This window comes from Schistocerca americana, chromosome 6 (assembly GCF_021461395.2).
Source record: "Schistocerca americana isolate TAMUIC-IGC-003095 chromosome 6, iqSchAmer2.1, whole genome shotgun sequence".
Classification (NCBI taxonomy): Eukaryota; Metazoa; Arthropoda; class Insecta; order Orthoptera; family Acrididae; genus Schistocerca; species Schistocerca americana.
The window spans coordinates 508,613,914-508,638,787 of record NC_060124.1 but is presented as its reverse complement, the minus strand read 5'-3'; the positions used below and the strand labels follow the sequence as shown (position 1 = coordinate 508,638,787).

The following is a 24,874-nucleotide window of genomic DNA, read 5'->3' as shown; positions in this document are numbered from 1 at the left end:
TTACAGTAGAATATCTTTGGCTTCCCTCTGACAACCATGCCTCCATCCTTGCTACCCTCCCTGTTTACCTTTCCCTGTTGCTTCATAACCTGGGTTGTGAGTAACTGAATCCACTTTCCCTTCTTCCCTTTTTTCCCCTCTCTCCTCCCTGATGAAGGAACAAAGTTCCGAAAGCTAGGAATGAAAATTTTCAGTTCTGTTTTGTGTGTATCTATCGGCTGTACTGAGCTGAGGTAAGTACTGGCCAGCCCCTCTATCTCTTTGTTAAAGTAATTTCTCACTTTGCTGCTATAATTTCAGAAATGGAAATTCAGGTTTTAATTTCTGCAGTAAAAGCACACTTTCTTTTTGACATTTCTCTGAAAAGTTTGCAATACATCACATCAAGTGCCATAATCTGTGACTCTCAACTGACTGAAACCATACTTCTAAATGCAGCGACCTCAATAGGCAATGGACTAAGAAGTGATAACCATACTTCTAAATGCAGTGACATGATACAATAGGCAATGGACTAAAAAGTGATAAACTGCTCACCATGTGGAAGCATTAAGTAGTACTATCCAAAGAACTTAAAAAACCATGCCATGTTTAGTTTGGTTTAATCAAAGAGGATATTGTCTTGATTCTTTGGGTATGATCTCATTTGTCCTTCATTTGGTTATGCTACACATTACTTTAAAACATGCTGTTTCAAAATACATGGGACAGTTAATGAAAAATGGGACAATATACATCCTGTACATATTTTGTTGGGCTACGGACAACTCAAGCTAAATAAGGCATGATCCCATAAAAGATGGGATGTCTGGTCACCCTGGTCTAAACTACTCATCATTCAAATTTCACTTCCATAAATGGTTACACTTCCGAAAAACACATTCAGAAAAGACTTCCTAACACTTAAATCAGTATTCAATGTTAACTAATTTCTCCTTTTTCAGCAATGATTTTCTTGCCATTGCCAGTCTGCATCTTATATCCTCTTTGTTTCACACGTCATCAGTTATTTTGCTGCCCAAACAGCAAAACTCGTCTACTACTTTTAGTGTCTCATTTCCTAATCTAGTTCCCTCAGAATCACCTGATTTAATTTGACTACAATCCATTATCCTTGTTTTGCTTTTGTTGGTGGTGGTGTTATAGCCTCCATTCTAGGTGCTGTGCAGTCTGTTCAACTGTCTTCCAAGTCCTTTGCCGTCTCTGACAGAATTACAACATCATCGGCAAACCTCAAAAGTTTTTACTTCTTCTCCCTAAACTTTAATTACCATTCCAAATTTTCTTTGGTTTCCTTTACTGCTTGCTCAATCTACAGGTTAAATAACATCAGGGTTAGGCTACAACCCTCTCTCACTCTCTTTTCAACCACTGCTTTCCTTTCATTCCCCTTGACTATTATAACTGCCATCTGGTTTCTGTACAATTTGTAAATAGCCTTTCACACCCTGTATTTTACCCCCTGCTGCCTTCAGAACTTCAAAGACAGTATTCCAGACACAATGTCAAAAGATTTCTGTAAGTCTAGAAATGCTATAAACACATTTGCTTTTCCTTGACCTATCTTCTTAGAGAAGTTGTAGAGTCAGTATTGCCTCATGTGTTCCTACATTTCTCAGGAATCCAAACTGATCTTCCCTGAGGTTAGCTTCCACCAATTTTTCCATTCTTCTGTAAAGAATTCACATTAGTAGTTTGCAACCATTACTTATTAAATTGATAGTTCAGTAACATTCACACCTGTTGGTACTTGCTTTCTTTGGAATTGGAATTATTACATTATTCTTGAAGACTGAGGGTATTTCACCTGTCCGCAACATCTTGCAGGCCAGATGGAATTGTTTTGTCATGGCTGACTCTCCCACAGCTATCATAAGTTCCAACTGAATGTTGTCTACTTGAGGGGCCTTGTCTCAACTTAGATCTTTCACTGCTCTCTCAAACTGTTCTCGCACTATCGTGTCTCCCCTCTCATCTTCACCTACATCCTCTTCCCTTTCTATAATATTATCTTCAAGTTTCTATCCTTTGCATAGTACTTCCTTCCATTTGAGCTGCTACTCTTTTCTCAAAAGGCCTCTTTAATTTTCCTGTAGGCAGTATCTGTCTTTCCCTTCATGAACTATGCTTCTAAATCTTTACATTTGTTCTCCAGCCTTCCTAGTTAGCCATTTTACACCTCCTATCATTCACATTTTTTTATACGTTTGTACTACCTTTTGCCTGCTTTATTTGCTGCTTTTAATATTTTCTCCTTTCATCAATTAAGTTGATCCTCTGCTGTTGCCTTCACTATTTCATTTCTCAGAGCTACCTGTTTGCCTTCCACTATATTGCTTTCCCTTCTCCTGTCAATCGTTGCCTAATGCTCCCTCTGAAACTCTCAACAATCTCATTCTTTAACTTACTCAGCCCCCTCGTCCTTAATTTACTACTTCTTTGCAATTTATCCAGTTTTAATCTACTATTCATAATCAATAAATTGTGGTCAGAGTCCTTATTTACCCCTGCAGATGTCTTACAATTTAAAACCTGCAATCTCTGTCTTACCATCACATAATCAATCTGAAACCTTCCTGCGTCTCCAGGTCTTAAGTACACTACCTTCGTTCACGATTCTTAAACCAAGTGTTAGTTATGATTAAGTGATGCTCTGGGCAAAATTCTACCAGGCAGCTTCAACTGTCATTCCTTTCCACCCAGCCATATGCACCTATTACGTTTCCTTCTCTTCATTTTCCTACAATCGCAGCCCAGTCTGTCATCACAATGAAATTTTTATCTCCCTTAACTATTCAAATAATTTCTTTTATCTCATCATACATTTCTTCAACCTCTTCATCATCTGTGGAGCTAGTTGGGATATAAACATTTACTACTGTGGTGGGTATGGGCTTAGTGTCTAACTTGGCTACAATAATGCATTCACTATGCTGTTCATAGTAGCTTAATACAACAGACCCATTTCTTTCTTATTCATTATTAAATCTACTCCTGCATTATCTCTATTTTGTTTTGTATTTATAACCCCGTATTCACCTGAATATAAGTCCTGTTCCTCTTGCCACTATATCTAACTTCAACCTGTCCATTTTTTCCTTTTAAAATTTCATTTACTTTAGGTGCACTGCCCCAGAAGATACTTCCACAAGACAACAGGGAGTGAAAATATGCAAAGTAAGCCAAAATTCTTGTCTTTACATCAGCATAATTGGAGAGACTTCTAAGGGCATTACAAGCTGAAATGAGCTTCTTGAATAGCTTACCTATGCATTAACATCATTCTCACATGTTATCGAGCTGGACTCCAAGCTGCACCTGTGCTTCATTGTGTGATCATTAATCTTTACTTCTGGTGCTACAAGGTTGTTATTGTTTGCTTATTTGAAACTGTATAATATCAGTCTTTGTGAGATTTTAAGATTTAAACTGTTAGCTGTGAAGCTCTTTTTAGGCCTGTTCTGCTATCATTTGAGCTGTGTTTGCCAGAGCTGAAGTTGGACTCTCGATTAGCATGCTCGTGTCATTGGAAAACTTAACAGTTTTTTAAAATACCATTTAAAGTCATTGGGAGATCATTTAGGTATGTTACTCAAGGTAAGAACCTCAATAATGCAGGGAAAGACAGACTGTAATAGGGGTAATGCTGGAGTATGTTTAATAATGAATGAGAAAATAGGATCGTGTGATGAGTACTTGCTTACGTGTGTGTATGTGGGGGGGGGGGGGGGGGGGTGTTGTACTCGTGCGTGTATCTCTCTTCACTGATGAAGGCTGTGACCAAAATCTTTATGCGAGTGTCTTTTAATTGTGCTTGTCTTCAACTTGATGTGTCTTCTTTATGGTAAGTAGTAATCTGTCTTTTCCTACATTGTTAATTTATTTAAGTTAGAAACAAGACAGGGCCCAGTTCTGATCCTTACGGAATGCCGTGTAATGTTTCCACATTATGAGGTTTCCCTATGCATGAGATAAGGTCTGATGCTGAGACCCTTCTGCTTTCTGTTACGGAGTAAGATTTCATCTAAGTAAGAGGGATACCATTAATACCATAAGACTTTAGTGTGCTAACAAGGAGAGCACACAGCAATTGGATTATTGTATTTCTTTGCATTTATGGTATGTGAACTTAAGAACTCAAATATTAATCATCCAGAGCAGACCCATGCGACTCTTAAATTTTCTCAAAAAAATGGACTTCTAAGTTTTCCGGCCATGTTTAATACACTGCAATAAAATTCATACTTGCTGTCATGTGGAGGCCCTGGCGCATTCAGACTTTCAAATGAGGGTGCATGTTCCATGAGCATTTCTGTGAAGCAAAAAATGATGGAAAAAATTAATTTGTAGATTTTTTAAAATTTAAACAATTTTAATTCACAATTTTTTTGTGCGATACATAATTAGATAAAAGATGATTTGCATTTTTCATAAAATGACAGTTAAATACGTGCCAATTACCATGTATTTGATGAATTTTATATTTAAATGATGTAGGTATTCAAACTGAATGAGGAACAGAAAAAACAAAAAAGGTAATATAAAAAAGGACTCGATCCAGCGATTTCCAGTCTCGAGTGCTACCATTTTTTCCACCTTTATGTATTTTACACTTCATGGAACTACTCATAGAACTTCCAACTTCGTTTAAAAATTTGAATCCACTGAGAATTGATCCCTGGCTCCCAATAGGGCAGGCAAGCACTCCACTACAGAGCCAAGCTGCTTGGTAAAAAGTTGACCTTACTTTAACATATTAAACATGATCAGAAAACTTCAGTCAATTTTCTCAAAAAAAAAAAAAAAATATATATATATATAAATAAATAAATTGGGAGTTCTATTGAACACCTATACATGAATGATATCTGAGCTATGAACTTCACGTATCCTAAACACAGCGTGTATAATAATTAATGGCAAAAATACACACAGTTGAAAGTACATGATACTAGAAAAACAAAATCAGTCAACGTGGCCTCGGGCTCTAAAATGCATCCCTTAAGAGCTAAGAGCACTTTTTCAGCAGAAGAGATGTGTTTCACAGTAGTGAAGATGATTTCAACTGTATGTGCTTACACCATTAACTATAATGATACACTCTGTATAAAAAAAATTAAACTGCCATTTGGTCTACTGGGAAGTAGTGTTGTATGATCCATTCAAAGACTTTGATAATGTCACAGAATACCAACAGGAAAACTTTTCTTTTTAGTTGTGCTAGCATATCACTTGTGAAGTCCTGTATGTTTTGTCAACCCTATACTAAAACCAAACTGAGAAGCGGTCAGCAAGTTTTGCTCAGTTAGATGAGTCAGTATTCTGTCATTAAAAAATCTTGAATATTTTTTGAAAAGATCATAAGAAGCAAAATAGCTGTGTAAATAGGGCTAGTTTCTTCCTCTCCAGTTTTATAGATAGGTCTTACTACAACATATTTAAGTCATTCAAGAAATATGCTCCAAGTCATTGACTGATTGCAAAGATAGCCTAAGGGTAATCCTATCAATTCAGCACATCATCTTAATATTCTACCAGAAACATCATACTAGCCAGAACATGTAACACTTTTTGATAACCTGATGATTTGTTGCCACTGTCATGTTAGCTATGCAACAGTATGTAGCATACACAACAGATTTTACTTTTTTAGCAAACCACCTTGGCCTTACATATAACAACTCATACCACAACAGTATTTGTACTGTATTACCTAATAAAGCTTTTTTTTTTTTGTTTTGATAGATTATTATAGTGATAAAAGATTAACAGAAATAAAGATTTTCTTTATTCACAATTGCACATTGTGATATCAACGATAATTTGACAGAAATAAAGACTCTTTGTTCACATTTATACATTGTGAGATAATCTACATCTTAGTTCAAGTAAAATTTAAAAATATGTGTTGACATCAAAATTTTTTGTTGTTATATGATGCAGTTGAAACATCAAAGCCTAAGAGACAATGGTGAAAACGTGATCAGAACATGAGATAAACTCTTTAAACACACACCTAGTACTCTTGACCTATAAGGCAATATGACACCAGAAGGCTTTTATAAATAAATTATAGTATCAAAATTTGTAGCAGACAGTAAACTTCAAAATGTACTAACCCAAAACATATGTGTAATTCTTGCTCAGCTATTATGGATTTACTAGAAGATTTGACAATAATTTACAGTTCTGAGTTGAAGGTGAGACTAGCTTCTACAGGATAGACTGGGGTGTCAGCTACTTTTGCTAGTGGCAAATATTTTTCACAGTACCAAAAGGTATCCTTCAATATGAACATTTATCTTTAAGTACCACTGCAAGAGTTACAAAAGTTATTAATTAAAAATATAAAAATATTAGTGTATACATTCAATTACCACAACCATACACAATGGAATCTTCCACACTTTAAAAATATCACCATCACATTTGAGATCAATAAGTATTCAGTCACATTTGTCAAAAGCAGACACGTAATAGTCAGCAGTCACACCTCGGCTTTGGCTTTATGAGCACATGCTCTTTAGGTACAAATTTCATTCAGAATTGTATTGTTGTAGTAATAAATACTTTCTTTCATATACGGGAGGTTACACTCTAGTTCCCAATACAGTGTGGTCAACTATCATGTAAACATACTGTTGATATGCAGGAAGATAATCTCTTGAATGGATGCCTCTCTCAGATGAAAAATGGCAACACTGGTCATTTGGCAAAGCATCCCTCATCATACTGACTGGAGGAAATGTTGCAGGGCTTGCTGGTACTGGAATCTGTTCTAACGGCAAATCAACAGATAACTGTATGCTGCCCAGTTCATCATCAATATAGAGTGGAGCTTGATGTGACAATTCATGTGGGAAGGCTATTGAACAGGGAACACTTGTGGTATCTACCAAGTTGCCAGTTGCCGGGGTGGACTGCTCTACTTGTTATTGTGTGTGCTCGGTTGGCATCTCATACTGTCAGCTGTGACCGAAGCCAAGTGGTCCCACTTCCAGTGAGCGGTCATGGAAGTCCCAAAATGCAGTCATGTGAAATGCCATGTTGGTGAGTACAACTATGTACTCAAAGAAAGCAAAGATGGAGTACACTGCAATCAAAAATACATCATTAGTGTTGTCACCATATAAAATGGTTTCACTTACTTTTTTATTGTTCATATAATATGACACTCATAAGTTAAATCAATCAGGAAGAGATGACGAATTCTAAAACGCTAAATAGAGAACTAAACAGTAAAATCAGACAATAGAAACTCCAAATTGGAATATTAACAATGTAGGAAAAGACAGATTTCTATTTACCATAAAGATGATATGTTAAGTTGGAGACAGGCAAGCTTATATGACACATTGTAGCTGTGTTAGGAAAGTACCAGAGCTCCAAGTGCTAACAGAAAGTACTGATGTTCAAATCGTTATAGCCACTGACAGCTGGCTATAGCCCAAGATAAGTTCCGATGAAATTTTTGCAAGGAACCTAACAGTGTTTCAAAAGTATAGACTAACACAGTTGATGCTGGTGTGTTTGTTGCTTTTAGAAGTAGTTTATCTTGTAGCGAAATTGAAGTAGATAGTTCCTGAGAGTTCGTATGGTTAGAGGTCATTCTTGGCAACCAGAATAAAATAATAATTGGATCTTTTTACCGAGCTCTGAACTCAGATAATACAACAGCTGCAATGTTCAAAGAAAACTTGAGTCTAAGTTCAAACATGTACCCAACTCATACAATTATAGTTGGTGGTGACTTTAATTTACCCTCGATATTTTGGCGAAAGTACATGTTCAGATTTGGAGGTACGCATAAAACATCATCCGAAACTATGCTAAATGCATTCTGAAAATTATTTTGAGCTGATAGTAAATGGCTGTGAAAACTCATTTGACCTCTTAGCAATAAATAATTCTGAGCTAATAACAAGCAGAGGCTGAATATTGTAACCCCCAAATCCTCCAAAGATAGACAAAAAATACATCTATTCACAAAACCAGATAAAAATTCACTTGATGCCTTCCTGAGAGACAATCTCCACTACTTTCAAATTAATAAATTAATAATATATGTAAAACCAGATGTGGCTTGAATTCAAAGAAATAGTTTTGACAGCAGTTGAGAGACTTATACCAAATGAATTAAATGATGGACCTGATCCCCCTTGGCACACAAAAAGGGGTCAGAACACTGTTGCAGAAACAATGAAAAAAGGCATGTCAAATTTAAATGAACACAAAGTCTCCAAGATTGGCGATCTTTTACCAGATTCTCAAAATGTAGCTTGGAGTTCAATGTGAGGTGATTACAACAGTTTCCACAATGAAACTTTGTCTTGAAACCTGGCACAAAATCCAAAGCGATTCTGGTTGTATGTACAGTATACCAGGGGCAAGACACAATCAATGCCTTCTCTGCACGATAGCAATGGAAATACTATCAACGGCAGTTCCGCCAAAGCAGAGTTAAAAAACAAATCCTTCCAAAATTCCTTCACCAAAGAAGACAAGATAAATATTCCAGAATTCAAATCAAGAACTGCTGCCAACATGAGTAACTTTGAAGTAGGGTCATTCCACACCAAGTGGTCTAAAACTGAAAAAAGTTCCCACCATCATGGTCTCCAATTTTCGTCAAATTTTAACTGTAGCTTTAGTCAAGTGTTGAAGTAAGTTTCCCAAGATTTCAGGCCTCTAGCTGCAATAGCTGCTGATCTAGACCCCCTTGTCTGAAGTGTACTTAGTCCGTGTGCATGCAACATAAAAAAAATGTCATATTTGGAGTCTAATAAAATCGAAACTAATTCATAAGAATGGTTAGTAAGATGCGACCCTGTACAGTTTTTTTTGCTGATTCCAACGAAATTATGTATAACATTACTCATGCAAACCCAGATCAAATAACTCGACTCAAAGTATACTTCAAAATTTGTCGTGACACAACGCGACAAATTTTGACCAATATTAAGACTGCAATGATTTCCTTGCAGTTGAAGATATGGACTTGAACTTTTGGCCAAGCTTCATGCTTGTGCTAGACATAATGCAGCCGGATTTGCAATGATCCAGGCCATATGGTCGCCCTGCAGTATCTCTTCAAATTAGGCAGTGTCAGCACAAACGGTAAAATTTACCAAAGTTTCAAGCCAATTACTAAAAAATAGTTGGCCTGAATCTGCTTGTGAATAGTATCACCTAAAAGAGAAACTCTTGCTCTACAAGACTGACATTTGTTTTTTTTGCAACGCGACCATTAAGTACTCATTAACTCACATCAAAGTTGTTATATTTTGTATGCGCGATGCACTAATTTTTCTTCATTTCTAGGAATTTGAATCTTAATAGTCGCTTAGAATTACTGATATAATTGGATATTTCATTCGTGTTTTATTCAGTGATTGGCCAGTGAGAGATGTCAGAAGTTAATGAAGAAGAAGAATCGTTGGCCCCCTGTTCAATTGGAAAAGATGCTGCTGCATCAAAGTGCCATGTTATCTTCTATGCTAAGAAGACTGGATTCAAAGCGTTTAGTGATTTCACAGAATGTGACCAGAAATTGCTTGTTTCGCGTTCAGAAGCCAAACTTGACGAAAATTCCATCATTTGCTTCCACCATGAAGCCCTCTTCCTACATGAATATCAAGCGATGCAAAAGAAATGTTGCAATCCATTCAAGAAGAGGAATCACAATGTAAAAGCTGGACTTAGACTGCTTGATAATGAAACAGCTGCCAAACTTTGCCTGTTAAAGAAAAAAGAAGTGATTGATATAAAACCTGGTCAGAAGCTTTGCCCTCGCTGCATGTCGGCACTGAACCAAAAGCTAGAAGATTCATCATCACTATCAACCCAATCTGAACAAGATTTCACAACGGATGAAACTGAACCAGCCATCAACAAAAGTTTATCATTTATTGGTGCTTCACCATTGAAAAGAAGACAACTAAGTAAAAGAGATAAGCAAAGCTATGCAAAAAGAAAGATCTTGGATGCACAAAGTTTAATTGGGAATCAAATTGCTGCTGCTGTAGGAATCAATTACGATGAACAGCCAAGTTCAAGTAAAAGTCGCCCATGCAATAATTGTGCAGATCTTGATAATCTTATAGAAGAGTTGAAAGAAAAATGTAAAGTGTCAAATCGTAGGACAAAAGTTCAAATATTGACCTTGGTTCCAAGAAGCTGGACAATTAAAGATACGACAACAGCATTTAATGTATCAGAAAGAATGGTAAAGCAAGCGAGAAAACTGAAGAATGAGCAAGGTGTTCTAGCTTTTCCAGCAAATCGGCAAGGAAGGAAGCTTTCAGATGAAGTTGTCCAGAAAGTACATGACTTTTTTCAAGATGACGAATTCAGCAGACTTTGTCCAGGGAAGAAAGACTGTGTGCCTGTGAGAATTTCAGGAACAAAGGTGTACAAGCAAAAGCGGTTGTTGCTTTGCAATTTGAAGGAAATGTACGTGTCTTATCAGAAGCAAAATGGACCAGAAATTGGCTTCTCAAAGTTTTGCGAGCTTAGACCAAAATGGTGTGTTACAGTTGGCTCTGCTGGAATGCACTCAGTTTGTGTCTGTACAATACACCAAAATGTCAAGCTTATGCTCACTGGTGCATCAATCAATGAAGACTACAAGGAAATTCTTAGCAAAGCTGTTTGCAGCTTGGAAAACAAGGATTGTATGCTTCATCGTTGTGAAAACTGCCCTGGTCCAGAAGGTGTAGAAGCAGTTATTGCAACATATTTTGAAGATAATGACCCTGAAGAACTGATTGAGTACAAACAATGGATTCATACCGACAGGGATACTTTAGAAACAAAGCAGCTTTCAACAGAAGAGTATGTTGAAGATATTGCAGCAAAAATTTGGAACCTGTCTTGTCATCACTACATTGCCAAGCATCAAAGCCAGCACCTGAAAGCTCTCAAAACTGATTTGAAAGAAGGCGAATTCATAATACTAATGGATTTTGCTGAAAACTATTCATTTATTGTTCAAGATGCAGTGCAAGGCTTTCACTGGGAAAACAGTCAAGCAACAGTTCATCCATTTGTAGTCTACTACTGTGAAAACGAAGAGGTGCAATGTGTGAATCTTTGTGTTATTAGTGACTGCCTTCGACACGATACGATTACTGTCCATGTTTACATTGGAAAAGTAATCAATTACCTGAAGATGCAATTTTCCAAAATAAGCCACATCCACTACTTCAGTGATGGTTCAGCTGCACAATATAAGAATTTCAAGAATTTTCTCAACTTATGCTATCACAAAGAAGATTTTGAAATAACAGCAGAATGGAATTTCTTTGGAACAAGCCATGGAAAGTCGCCTTGTGATGGCATTGGAGGCACAACAAAACGGTTGGCAGCAAGAGCAAGTTTGCAACGTCCATATGAAAACCAGATTCTAACACCCAAAGATCTTTTCAACTTCTGCAATGATAATATCAATGGAATCAAATTCTTTTTCATCAGCAAAGAGGAAGTTGAAGAAGAAAAAGCTTCTCAAGAAGAAAGATTCCTGCAAGGGCACACTCTAGCTGGCACAAGAGAAAACCACCATTTTTTGCCCATTGATATGACGACAATTAAGGTCAGTAGAGTTTCTAATGATGCGACATCTTTTTTGGCCAAAATTAGTGCTGCTGAAGTAGTAGTTCAAGTCATGGATCTTCAGCCTGGGCAGTATGTTGCTTGCATTTATGAAAAGAAATGGTGGATTGGAAACATCGTTGAAATCTCAGTCGAACAGAAAGATGCTTTCATAAGCTTTATGCATCCTCATGGTCCTGCAAGTTCATTTTATTGGCCCTTAAGACGTGATACTTGCTGGATTCCAGAACAACTTATCATTGGTGTTATTCCAGCTCCATCAGTGACATCATCTGGTCGGCAATACAGTTTTCCTGAAAGCATTCTCTTGCAAATCAACGATGCTTCCAGAATGATGAAGTAACTGAGGAAGACAGGCTTGGGAACCTGCATAAAGAAACCCACAATCAGGCTTGGGATCCTGTGGTAAAGACACCCTGTAATCAGGCTTGGGAACCTGCAGTAAAGATACCCACCCGTGGCTGTTACTGCATGGCTATCGGGCGTGGCCCCTATGGCGATGGGGATGCTGGTTTTATTGTGATAACCAGTAATGGCTCAGCCATCATGGACCAACGCAGGGCACTGCGCACACAAAATATAAGATACTTTGACCTGAGTAAATAAGCACTTAATGGAAGCGTTGCAAAAGAAAAATATATCCATCTTGTAGAGCAAGAGTTTCTCTTTCAGATGATACTATTCACAATTAAATCCAGGCTGACTATTTTGTAGTAATGGGCTTTGAACTTTGGTAAATAAAGCCATTTGCGCTGACACTGCCAAATTTGAAGAGATTTTGCAAGGCGACTATAAAGCCTGGGTAGTTGGAAATCCAGCTGTATTATGTCCAGCACAAAGATAAGACTTGGTAAAAAGTTCAAGTCCATATCTTTATCTGCAAGGAAATTATTGCAGTCTGAATATTGGTCAAAATTTGTCGCATTAAGTCACGACAGAATTAGGGGTACACTTTGAGTCGACTTGTTTGACCGGATTTTGCATCAGTAATCTTATAATTAATTTCGTTTGAATCAGCACAAAAAACTGTACAGGGTCTCATCTTACTAACCATTCTTATGAATTGGTTTCAATTTTATGAGACCCCAAAAATGGCATTTTGTCTGATGTCGCGCGCATGCGAACTTACTACCCTTCAGACAAGGGGGTGTAGATCAGCAAGTATTGCAGCTAGAGGCTTGAAATCTTGAGAAACTTAATTTAGCACTTGACTAGTGCTACAGATAAAATTTGAAGAAAATTGGAGACATGATGGTGGGAAGGTTTAGACCACTTGGCATGGAATGACCCAGTAGATATTCTCAGCAACTTAAATCACTTACTAAAAGCAAATCTTCTGGCCCAGACTTTATACCAATTATGTTCATTTCAGAGTATGCTAATGCAACAGCTCCATCCTTAACAATCACTCGATGAAAGATCGAAGTCTTCCAAAAGACTGGAAAGTTGCACAGGTGTTCAAACATTATGAATCACCTCAATGAGAACGGTCTACTGACACACAGTCAATATGGATTAGGAAACATTGTTCTTATGAAACACAACTAGCTATTTACCCACACGAAGTGTTGAGTGCTACTGACAAAGGATTTCAAATTGATTCCGTATTTCTAAATTTCCAGAAGGCTTTTGACACAGTACCACACAAACAGTTTGTAGTGAAATTTCGTGCTAATCGAACATGGTCTCAGTTATGTGACTGGATTCATTATTTCCTGTCAGAAACATCACAGTTTCTAGTAACTGACAGAAAGTCATCGAGTAAAACAGAAGTGATTTCTGGCATTCCCCAAGGTAGTGTTATAGACCCTCTGCTGTTCCTTATCTATATAACTAATTTAGGAGACAATCTGAGCCACTACCTTAGGTTGTTTGCAGATGATGCTGTCATTTAACATGTAGTAAAGTCATCATATGATCAAAACAACTGCAAAACAATTGAGAAAAGATATCCGTATGGTGCAAAAATTGGCAATTGAGTGCTAAAAGGAATCCACTAAACTGTGGTTACATGATAAATCAGTCAAATGTAAAGACTGTAAATTCAACTAAATACCTAGGAATTACAATTACAAACAAATTAAATTGGAAAGAACACACAGAAAATGTTGTGTGGTAGACAAACCTCAGACTCATTTAAATGGTAGAAAACTTAGAAAATGTAACAGATCTACTAAAGAGACTGCCAACACTACACTTTTCTGTTCTCTTTTGGAGTACTGTTGCACAGTGTGGGATCCATACCAGATAGGATTAACAGAGAACATGGAGAAAGTTCACAGAAGAGCAGCGAATTTTGTATTATCGCACAACAGGTGAGAGAGTGTCACTGACATAATATGGAACTTGGGGTGAACATAATTAAAACAAAGGTGTTTTTCGTTGCGACAGAATATTCTCACAAAATGTCAATCACCAACTTTCCCCTCCAAATGCAAGAATATTTTGCTGACATTAACCTATATAGGGAGAAATGATCATCATAATAAAATAAGGGAAGTCAGAGCTCGCACAGAAAGATATAGGTGTTCACTTTTTCCACACACTGTAAGATTGGAATAATAAAGAATTATTGTGAAGGTGGTTCCAGGAATCCCCTGCCAGGCACTTAAGAGTGATTTGCAGAGCATTCATGTAGATCGATGTAGACGTAGATACACATATGCTTTTGGCCACAGCCTTCAGCAGAAAAACACGCAGGACAGCGTCTGGAGGTTTTGGGGCAGTGAGGTGGGGGAACAGAACGAGGAGATGATAGGGCAGACGGGGTAGAAACTGTTGGGTGGATGGTGTGGGGACAGTACATTACCGTAGGTTGAGGCCAGGATAATTATGGGAGTAGAGAATGTGTTGTAAGGATAACCCCAATCTGCACATTTAATAAAAGCTAGTGGTGGAGTAGAGGATCCAGATGGGTTGGGTAGTGAAGCAGCAATTTAAATCAAGCACATTATGTTCAGCTGCTTGGTGTGCCACAAGATGGTCTACTTTGCTCTTGGCTACAATTGAAGAGTGGCCATTCATCCTAGTGAGCAACTGGTTGGTAGTCATACCAATATAGAAAGCTGTGTAATGATTACAGCAGAGCTAGTAAATTATGTGGCTGCTTTCACAGGTGGTTCGACCTCCGATGGTGTGGGATAAACCCATGACAAGACTGGAGTAAGAAGTGTTGGGTGTGAGGATTGGGCAGGTCATTAGCCTGAGTCTCCCATAGGGATAGGATCCTTGTGGCAAGGGATTCGGATTGGGAGTGGGAGTGGTATAGGGGTGGACTAAGATGTTGTGGAGGCTGGGTAGGTGGCAGAGCACCACTTTAGGAGGGGTGGAAAGGATCTCAGGTAGGATATCCCTCATTTCATGGCATGATGATATGTATCAAATCCCTGGTGAAGGATGTGGTTCAGTTGTCCCAGTATGAGGTGGAATTCCACTCCTTTGCTGCTGGTTCCTGGGGCTGGTTGGAAGAATGGGGGAGATTTGTCTGCTGAATAGATCCAGGGGATATTGCCTGTCTGTGAAGGCCTTGGTGAGACCCTTAGCATACTGAACATGGGGACTCATTACTGCATATATGCCATCTCCTGCTGTCCAGGCTGTATGGGATGGATTTTTTGATGTGAAGGCGTTGACAACTGTCAAAATGCAGGTACTGTTGGAGGTTGGTGAGTTTAATGTGGACAGAGGTGCAGATGGAACCATCTACCATCGTGCCCCAAAATGGGGGACATCCTGCCTCAGATCCTTCCCACCCCTCCTAAAGCAGTATTCTTACAACCACCCAATCTCCACAAATTCTAGTCCATCCCCATGCCATACCCTATTTGAACCCCTTGCCACAAGGATTCTATTCCTGTGGTATGACTACCGGTCACTTGTCCACTAGCATGAACAGCCACTGCCAAACTGTAGACAAGAAAAAAAAGTAGACCACCCTGTGGTACAACAAGCAACTGAATGTAACATGCTTGATTTCAATGGATGCTTCCCAAGCCATCTGGAATATCCCCTCCACCACCAGTTTTTCTGAACTGTGAAGATGGGAGTTATCCTTACAACACATTCTTTCCTCCTGTAATTGTCCCAGCCTCAACCTACGGTAACATGCTGTACCCACACCCTCCACCCAATAGTTTCCACCCTCTCTGTCCTATCACCTCCTTCCCATTCTCGTCACATCCTGTGTCTGTCGCCCCTACCAACACACCTGCCCATCTTTCACCAGTCCTCTCCTTTTTCTTTCTGTTTTCCCCACCTCCCTGACCCACAACCTCTTGACGCTGTGCCTGTTGGCATTCTAATCCCTGCAGAACCTGCTAGACAGCACTCCTCTCTCTCTCTCCCACCCATACACTACTATCCCTTTCCCTTCTCTGCCCCCTCCAGATTGCCACTTCCCTTTCTATGTGATAGTTGCACTCTGGTCCCACTGCCGGGGCTGGCGGTCATGTATTTGTGAGGTGTGTTTACTACAAGTGAATGATGGCGTGTGTTTATTTTTCTGATGAAGGCTGTGACCGAAAGCTTATGTGTAAGTGCCTTTTAATCGTGCCTGTGTACAATTTAATGTGTAATCCCATCTTTTCCTGCATTGTTGAATTAAACAGTAACTATGAGTCAACCTGGAGATACAATAATACATCCGTTCAGTACTAGTCTTCAGTTTCACTGTGCCAGATGCAGTACACACAGTTTTGGTATTTCTTTATTCTTCTTGAGGTTTTAAATTCACTACTAACTGGGCCTTGTCCTTGGATAAGTTTTTTTACTATTTTATTAAAATGAATGACTTTTCTCGTCTGTGGCTTGCTTGTAAAAACTGGTTAATTTTACACTGCTTTGTAATGATCAGTTAGTAATCACAGCTATTGGCAAGAATGCTATGGCTACATAAAAGACAGAGGTATTAAATGTACAGTGTGTCATCATGTTCAATGCACATAGTGATTGCTAGTAAGCAACTGTTCATTTTCAGCAAGAACAGCCACTGCCAAACTGTGGCCAAGAGCAAAGTAGACCACCCTGTGGCACAACATGCAGCTGAACATAATGTGCTTGCTTTCAATGGGTATTTCCCACGCCATCTGGATCATCCCCTCCACCATCAGCTTTTCTGAAATGCAATTATCCTGGCCTCCACCTGCAGTAACATGCTGTCTCCACACCCTCCAGATTGTGGGTGGTGATAATGCAGTTCTTCAGATTTGATTGTGCAGCAAAGCATTGCCTTCTGATGTAGGCTGCTGTTTTATTGTTAAAGTATTGCTGAGTGGCTGGAAGGCTGTTCAACAGTATCTCTATAAAATTCTACTGCTCAGTCTATACTTATTTTACAGCTAGTCTGTAATGAGGGTGTCAGAAGTAGGTCTAGAGGTGCTGAACAAGGGAGGCAGATGCCCAGAAAAACTCAAGCAAATACACTCGTCCCCCTTACTAGCAGGTCTGAGGTGCCACCTTCAACTGAAAATAAAGGTGAGCCAGTGCGGTACTCTACACTTGTAGAGAAGTGTCAAATTGTAATGAACCAAATGGTGCTGTTGCCACAGCACCTTGTTCTGGACATTATCTGCCACAGTCAACAATCCATGTTGACACGGCACCCCCAGGAGCAGCAAACCATTTCCACACTTCAGCCTGATCCATGAGGCTGTGACCGAGTTCTTGAACACTGACCATCCTTTGAGAAGCTTCCACATGATGGAAGAATGCAGCAGTGGTACTTCTTGTGTGTGATCAGCTTATAGACAGCAGTATTTTATCACCCCCCTACCTGACCACCCTCCCCCCACCTCTTGAGGCCTGACAGTCATTTTCAGACTGCTGGGCTATGTTATGATCCCCACCTTGTGTCATAAGCTGCCATGAAGACAACGATGTACCTATGACGCAGCTACTACCACAGTCACTATGCCTGGAAACCTCGACTGCTGCCCAACTGCTCAGGCTCTTGCCAGCCTTCCTCTCTGCCACCATCATGGGCCTACCTGCAGTGATTCAGCTGTCTTCACATGTTCCACTGCTTAAAATGGGGTCTCCTCAGCCTGGTGCCACTGGTGCCTCACACAATCGTTCATCCTCTGGTGTGGAGTTTGAGGTATTGGGTCGCCCTGCCATCACTAAGCTGCCTTCTCCAAGACAACAGCAGATGGTTGGTTGATTGGGGTTTAAGGGACCAAACAGCAAGGTCATCAGTCCCTTATTTCAAAGGTGGTCCATTCAGACAGATTTACATCTCAGAAGAGTCATAACGATAAAAGGTAAAAAACTAAAAATGGTGAAAACAAAAGGAGAGAAGTCAGCAAGTGGGCAAGCCCAAGGCTATGCTAGAGGCAGGAAATATCCCACCTCTGATGCAGTACAGGCAAGACCACATGCTATTCAAAAGTGTTCAACCACTAGAATTGAAAAGTGCATAGTGTAAAAGGAGACTAACCAAATCTAAAAAGTGATAAAAACAGAGTAAAAGGGAGAGAAAAGAGGATGTTGGCCAGGGATGTGAGCAGGAATCTCCAAACATAGATTACAGTGCGAGACACCTCAACCCTCACCGCCCTGCCCCTACTCCAGAGGGAGATTAAAAACCTTAGAACTGAAAATAAAAACCACTTTCACGGAGGACACTGAGAACCAGGTCAACCATCTGGGAATTGTCTGCCAATATTAAAGGTAAAGTACGGGGAAGTCTGTACTTAGTACGCAGGGCCAAAAGAAGGGGGCATTCTACCAAAATGTGGGCTACTGACTGGAAGGCTCTACAACCACAAAGTAGGGGTGGCTCATTACCAAAAGAAAATCATGGGTCAGCCTGGTATGGCCGATGCGGAGACAACACAGGATGGCTGAGTCTTCCAGGAGAGGCGGAAGGAAGAACACCGGGACAGGTGTCACTTTAATCGCACAAAGTTTATTAGACAGGGAGGTAGCCTCCCAAGAGATGGCCCACGATTGTGCTAAGTGGGATTTGATATGAAGCCGTAAATCCACCACATGAGGGGTTACAGAGAAGGGGGGTTAAGTGACTGCTCCCCCAGCCAAACAATCAGCAAGCTCATTACCTGGGATACCCAAAAGGCCAGGAAGTCAAGGGAACAAGCAGCATGGTGAAGATCAGCGAGGCAGTCACGGATGGCCGAGACCAAGGGATGGCAGGAAAAACATTGGTAAATAGCCTGAAGGTCACTCAATGAGTCGAGACATAACAAAACACGGTTGAGTTGCGACTGTTTAATAAAGGTAAGGGCCCGGGAAATTGCCATCAACTCCGCAGTAAACACCCCAAATGCAGTTGGCAGGAGATGATTTTCCATGACAACAGAGCACGTGAAGGCATATCCCACTTGGTCAGCAGATTTAGAGCCATTGGTGTAAAAAACAACAGCATCGCAAAACTCCCATAAAATTCGGCAGAAAAAATAACAGAACACCATCGGGGGAACAGAATCTTTCAGACCTCAACAGAGATCCATCCAAATCCAGGGCCGAGGAACTAACCAAGGGGCAAGGGGTGGGGTGGGGGGGTGGGGGGTATTGGGGAGGGAATGTGGGAGACAGGACAAAGAAGGAAGCTGAAAAACACGCCAAAGAGATGCATGGCAGAGCCCAACCAGTAAACATGCCCGTTGGTGGGAATCAGGTGGGTGTCTTTGGTCTGGAAACAGGAGAGAATAGGAAGGATGAGTGGGAGAGGAATGAACAGCTACTGCATAAGAAACCAGATGCTGGGACCGCTGGACAGAAAAGGGGGGGGGGGGATACCAGCTTCAACCAGGAGAATATCAACAGGGCTAGTAGGGAAGGCACCGATGACCAAACGCATACCACGATGGTGGACCGAATCCAGGAGGAGCAGTGTCGAAGGAGCAATCGAACCATAAACTTGACAATCATAGTCCAAGCAAGACAGCACTAAAGCCTGATAAAGGTGGAGAAGAGTGGAACGATCCACACCCAAAGAGATGTGGGCAAGAAAGCGAAGGACACTGAGTTTACGGAAACACCCTATCCTCAGAAGTCTGATATGAGGCAGCCAAGTGATCTTTTTGTCAAAAAGGAGACCCAGGAAATGAAACTGTGGGACCACAGGTAATCGTTGTGAATCGAGGTAGAGCACCGGATTGGGGTGGACCATAGTACAGTGACAGAAGTGGACCACCCGCGATTTTAAACGAGAGAATTGAAACCCATGTGAGAGGGTCCATGCAGAGGCACGCCATATAGCACCCTGGAGCTGCCGCTCTGCAGAGGCCATCAAAGAGGAACTAACCCAAATGCAGAAACCATCCACATACAGAGCAGGGGGTGACCAAATGACCGACGGAGCCCACAAGTCCATCTATAGCAATGAAGAAAAGAAGTACACTCAATACGAAACCCTGTGGGATGCCATTCTCCTGGATCCATGGAGAACTAAAAACAGTACCAATCCGAACCCTGAATGACCGATGGAACAGGAACTGGCGGATGAAAATCAGGAGCGGGCCCCCGAAGACCCCACTCATGAAGTGTAAGTAACATAGGATGGCGCCAAACCATGTCATAGAACTTGCAAAGGTCGAAAAATACTGCAACCAAATGGCGGCACTGGGAAAATGCTGGCCGAACTTTGGATTCCAAGCGAAGTAAATGATCGATCTGAGACCGTCTCTCTTGCAAGCCACACAGGTAGGGGGTCAATAGATCCTGAGATTCGAGGACCCAATTGAGCCAACGGGCTACCATCCATTCAAGTAACTAGCAAACAACCTCTGTCAGACTAATTGGCCAATAGCTTTCGACAAACAGGGGGTTCTTACCAGGCTTTCCGAGGCTATCCCTCCATTGAGAAGGGAAGTCACCCTGGAGCCAAATACAGTTAAGCACCCAGAGAAGATGTTGTCATTGTGGAGCACCGAGATGTTGAAGCAAATGGTTATGAATGGAGTCTGGGCCAGGGGCCGTATTATGAGGGGAAGAAGAAAGGGCAGAAAGAAGTTCCCATTCAGTAAAAGGTTCATTGTAAGACTCTGTCTGACAGGGGGTAAAACATAAGGCGGAAGCTTTGGCCCACTGTTTCTGGTGAAGGAAAGGAGCTGGATAGGAGGTTGATGCTGATGCTGTTGTAAAATGCGTCGCAAGACGTTCTGCGAGAATCAATAGGTCTGTGGAAAGGCCATCCGGGAGGGCAAGGGCCGGGAGGGTAGACTGCTGATGGCAACCTTGGAGAGACCGAAATGTAGCCCATACCCGTGACATAGGGACAGTAGAACCGAGGGAATAAACAAAGCGTTCCCAACACACCTGTTTGCTCTGTTTGATTAAGTAATGGGCTTTGGTGTGAAAGTGTTTAAAGGTAATAGGAATGGCAGTGGCTGGGTGCCTCTTAAGGTGTTGCAAAGCTCAACGGCAATCACGAACGGCAATGGCAATGGCCGTACTCCACCACAGGACTTGCCGGTGGTGAAATGGTCCAGATGAGTGTGGGATAGCAAGGCTAGCAGCATGAACAATCGCATCAGACATGTCATGTAGGACGTCCTCAATACAACCTGACAAAGAGGGAGAAAAAAGCGACCTATGCAGTATATAGAGGCCAATCAGCATGTTGGAAAGACCAACGAGGTAACCTGTCCATCAGGGAGCAGGAAGGGAGTCAGAAAATCAATGGGAAGTGGTCACTATCGCAAAAGTCATCATGTGGCGACCAGTGGAGGGAGAAGGGAGGAGGAAGGAGGAAGAAACTGGCCTATGAGAAGACCCCAACTAGATGGAAATGCACTGCCCCACAAGGGATGATGAGGATTAAAATCACCAAGAAGGAGGATGGGAGGAAGAAGTTGCTGAAGAAGGGCAGTTAAGGCAGCACGTGTAAGAGTCCTGTCAGGAGGGAGATAAAGATTGCAAACTGTGACCCCAGAGTCCAGGTGAACCATAACAGCAACCGCTTCCAATGTAGTTTGAAGAGGAATCCACATGCTAGCAACGTCCGTATGGACCAACATACAAACGCCACCAGAGACCCGTAGGAGGCAGACCCGATTTAGACAGAAAGCACAGAACCCACGGAGGGTCGGTGAGTGATCATCAGTAAAATGAGATTCCTGTAGAACCACACAAGCTGCAGAGTAAAACAAAATAAGGGATTTCAACTCCGGAAGGTGACTGTAATATCCATTACAATTCCACCGAATAACCACAGCATGATGATTCAAATGGGGGGTGAACAGGCTAAAGCCAGTCATGCTGCCAGGTCACCATCCATCACCGACAAGGAGAGGGCGACATCCATGAACAGCAGGTCAGAGGCAGGTTGCGAAGGTGGGGACGGGACCTCTGGCAACACCAGAGGCTCCTTGTCCCGGGACTTACGTTTCTTCTTCTTTTCTGTTTGAGATCAAGGAGGGCTATGCTGCAAAAAGGAGGCAGCTGCAGCAAGATCTGGAGCAGAAAGAGAGCGGACCTGGGAGCCCACAGACCATGGTTCTCACGGTCGTCGTGTGGCAGCAGGCCTTTGGCCTGGAAGGTGCCAGGAAGGGGAGTCCCTGGAGGGGCACCCTTGAATGGCAAACACCGAAGAAGTGGGACACTTCTCTGGCTGGGGAGGGGAGCAGCTCCCGGATGGGAGGGTGTGGGAACTGCAGGGGAGGGGAGGAGGGGAAGAGTTTGGGACTGGGTTAAGGAATGGGGAGGAAGGGGTGAAGATGTAACTAAAGCATAGCTGGACATCATTGACACAGGATGATGACTTCATACTTCTTACGAGCCTCAGTGTAGGTTAGACGATCAAGGGACTTATACTCCTGTATCTTCTTTTCCTTCTTGCAAGCTGGGCAATCCGGTGCACATGGAGAATGCTTGCCATGACAATTAACACACACAGGAGGGGGAACACAGGAACTCCCCTCATGGAGTGGACGTCCACAGTCACCACAGAGAGGGGTCTGCAAACAGCGGGAAGACGTGGCCAAAACGCAAGCACTTAAAACATCTCATAGGTGGTGGGATGTATGGCTTCACATCACATCAATAAACCATAATCTCGACCTTCTCAGGGAGGGTACCCACTTCAAAGGCCAGGATAAAGGCACCAGTATCAATGCAATTGTCCTTCGGGCCCTTCTGAACATGCCGAACAAGGTGAACACCCCGCCATCCTAGATTGTCCCTAAGTTCCTCATCAGTATAAAGGATGAGGTCCCTGTGAAAAATTACACCTTGAACTATATTCAAAGACTGGTGGGGGGTAATGGAAAAAGGAATTGTGCCAAGATGGTCACAGTCACAGAGGGCTGCAGACTGGGCAGCTGAAGCAGTTTTGATCAACAACAAACCCGACCGCATCTTGTTCAGAGAGTCCACTTCGCCAAACTTGTCTTCAATGTGTTCCACAAAAAATAAAGGTTTAGTATTGGTGAAAGTATCCCCATCAGTCCTGGTGCAAACCAGATAGTGGGGGAAAGGTTTCGCCCCTAGCCGATGAGCCTGACCCTCCTCCCAAGCGGTAGCCATGGAAGGGAAGGCTGAAGGGGCAGAAGAAGCAGCATTAAAAGTATCATTTCCATGCAAAGAGACGGCTGTAGAAGAACGGCCAGAGTTCTGGACCCGTATGCGTTTCATTTGCATAGCGTCTGCCCTGATACCACCCACTCCAATCAGGGGCTCTCCCCATGGGCACCACCCAGCCACAGAAAGGGCCGTCTGGCACGGCGGCCATTGCCTGGAGTTCCGATGCACTAGGATGACAAGCAACCACTCCTAGGCTTACATGAGGAGGTCACAGTTCAGGTATCAGAAGAGTGATCCCTGGGGTTTCAGGGGGCTCAACCAAAAGGGTTCACAGTGACCCCACCACATAGGCTGGCTACCTTGCTGGCTACCTAGCATCAGACTATGACATGAAGGAAAAGATGGAAGGAACTAGGAGCACACACACAGTAGACACTAGGTAAGGTGCTCTTCCCCAGATGGCTCACACTACAGAATAGAAATTTAGTACTGGAGGTCAAACCCCAGAGGGGGACCAGAGAATGCCAAAAGGATGAGGTAATTACTCAACAAAACCAAAGTGCAAAGCCAACATAACCAGAAGGATAGCGGGCCAACATAAACCAGGACACCAAGAGAGGGAGAGGAGAGGACAGAGGGAGAGGAGAGCGCAGAGGGGAAGGAGCAAGGACAGGAAAGGAGGGGAAGGAAAAGGAAATGCAGCCCGGGAAAGAAGGAAGGCTGCAATAGCTCGGGGCCCCGTGCTCGCCACATGCGTACTCATGAAAGAACCGTGTGCCCCCTGGGGAGGACAACAGCAGACACCATGGCCAGGCCCACTATGGGTTCGGTTACATGAGATGTCCAAGGGGGGCTGCACAGAATCAGTGGCCACTCAGTAAGTGCTGATACTGTCAAGGATGAGACTGCAAGGACGATGTGCCAGGAGATGCTGTGACAGTGTATTTGCCACACTCATCAAGGATTTAGAGAGCAACACCCATGGCCACGAGAACTGAATGACTGTAGGTAATAAGGGTATTTATATCAATGGGCTGCCCTCCTCTACTGCACCCATCTCTGGTAGAGAATCACTCGCCCACTCCAAGCCATCCCGAAATTCCATCATAAAACATTGCTAGTTCATACATATTGAGAATATCTGTACGACCTGTGGAAATGGCAGCAAGGGGATAGAGGGATCACTTTGAGCACTCACTGTGTATTCCTGAGGATTTCAATCACCATGCTGAAGAGGCTGGCCACCCAACGATTGACCAGCAGGTTACAGTTTTTAAGGAGTTGATGTGACAAGGCGACCTGTTAAACATCATTAAATGCCTTCACTGAAAACAGCTTGGAGTAGGTAGTTTGGAAGTCCACTCATGAAATATAAAGGCAATAAATGGACCTAAGCCCTCTGAGAATGTCCACAGTGAAACCAGTATCAGTGATCAAGAGGTAATAGCAGCAACAATGATCACCACTATATAAAGGGCAGTTAAAACAAATAGTAAGACTTACATGATCAATAAAGTGGATAAAGAGAAAGTAGTGTCATATTCTCAAGGAAAAACTAATAACATTTAGCTCCAGGCATAATCATGTAGAGGGGCTGTGAATCGAGTTAAGAAAAATGTTTAATCAAGCAAAGGATAGTTATGTAGTTAGAAGAATGGTTCATTTCCGGGGGGGATACTGTATAGTAATTTCTACATAAACAGCTATTACTATAGAATTAGCAATAAAAAAAGCATGGGGCTATGGATAGAGAAATGCAACATGAAACACATCTGGCAGCCAA

At 41.9% G+C, this 24,874-nt stretch overlaps 1 protein-coding gene across 1 annotated transcript in view; it reads right to left on the bottom strand.

Annotated features, from left to right (window-relative positions):
- Nucleotides 1-5,782: 5,782 nt before the first annotated feature.
- The window catches only part of LOC124619204 (post-GPI attachment to proteins factor 2-like), a 62,841-nt gene continuing 43,749 nt past the window's right edge, over nt 5,783-24,874 (bottom strand). Inside the window, exon 4 of the mRNA XM_047145423.1 lies at nt 5,783-7,093. Coding sequence (XP_047001379.1) covers nt 6,966-7,093 — 128 coding nt within the window. The 3' untranslated portion in view covers nt 5,783-6,965. The remainder of the gene's footprint in view (nt 7,094-24,874) is intronic.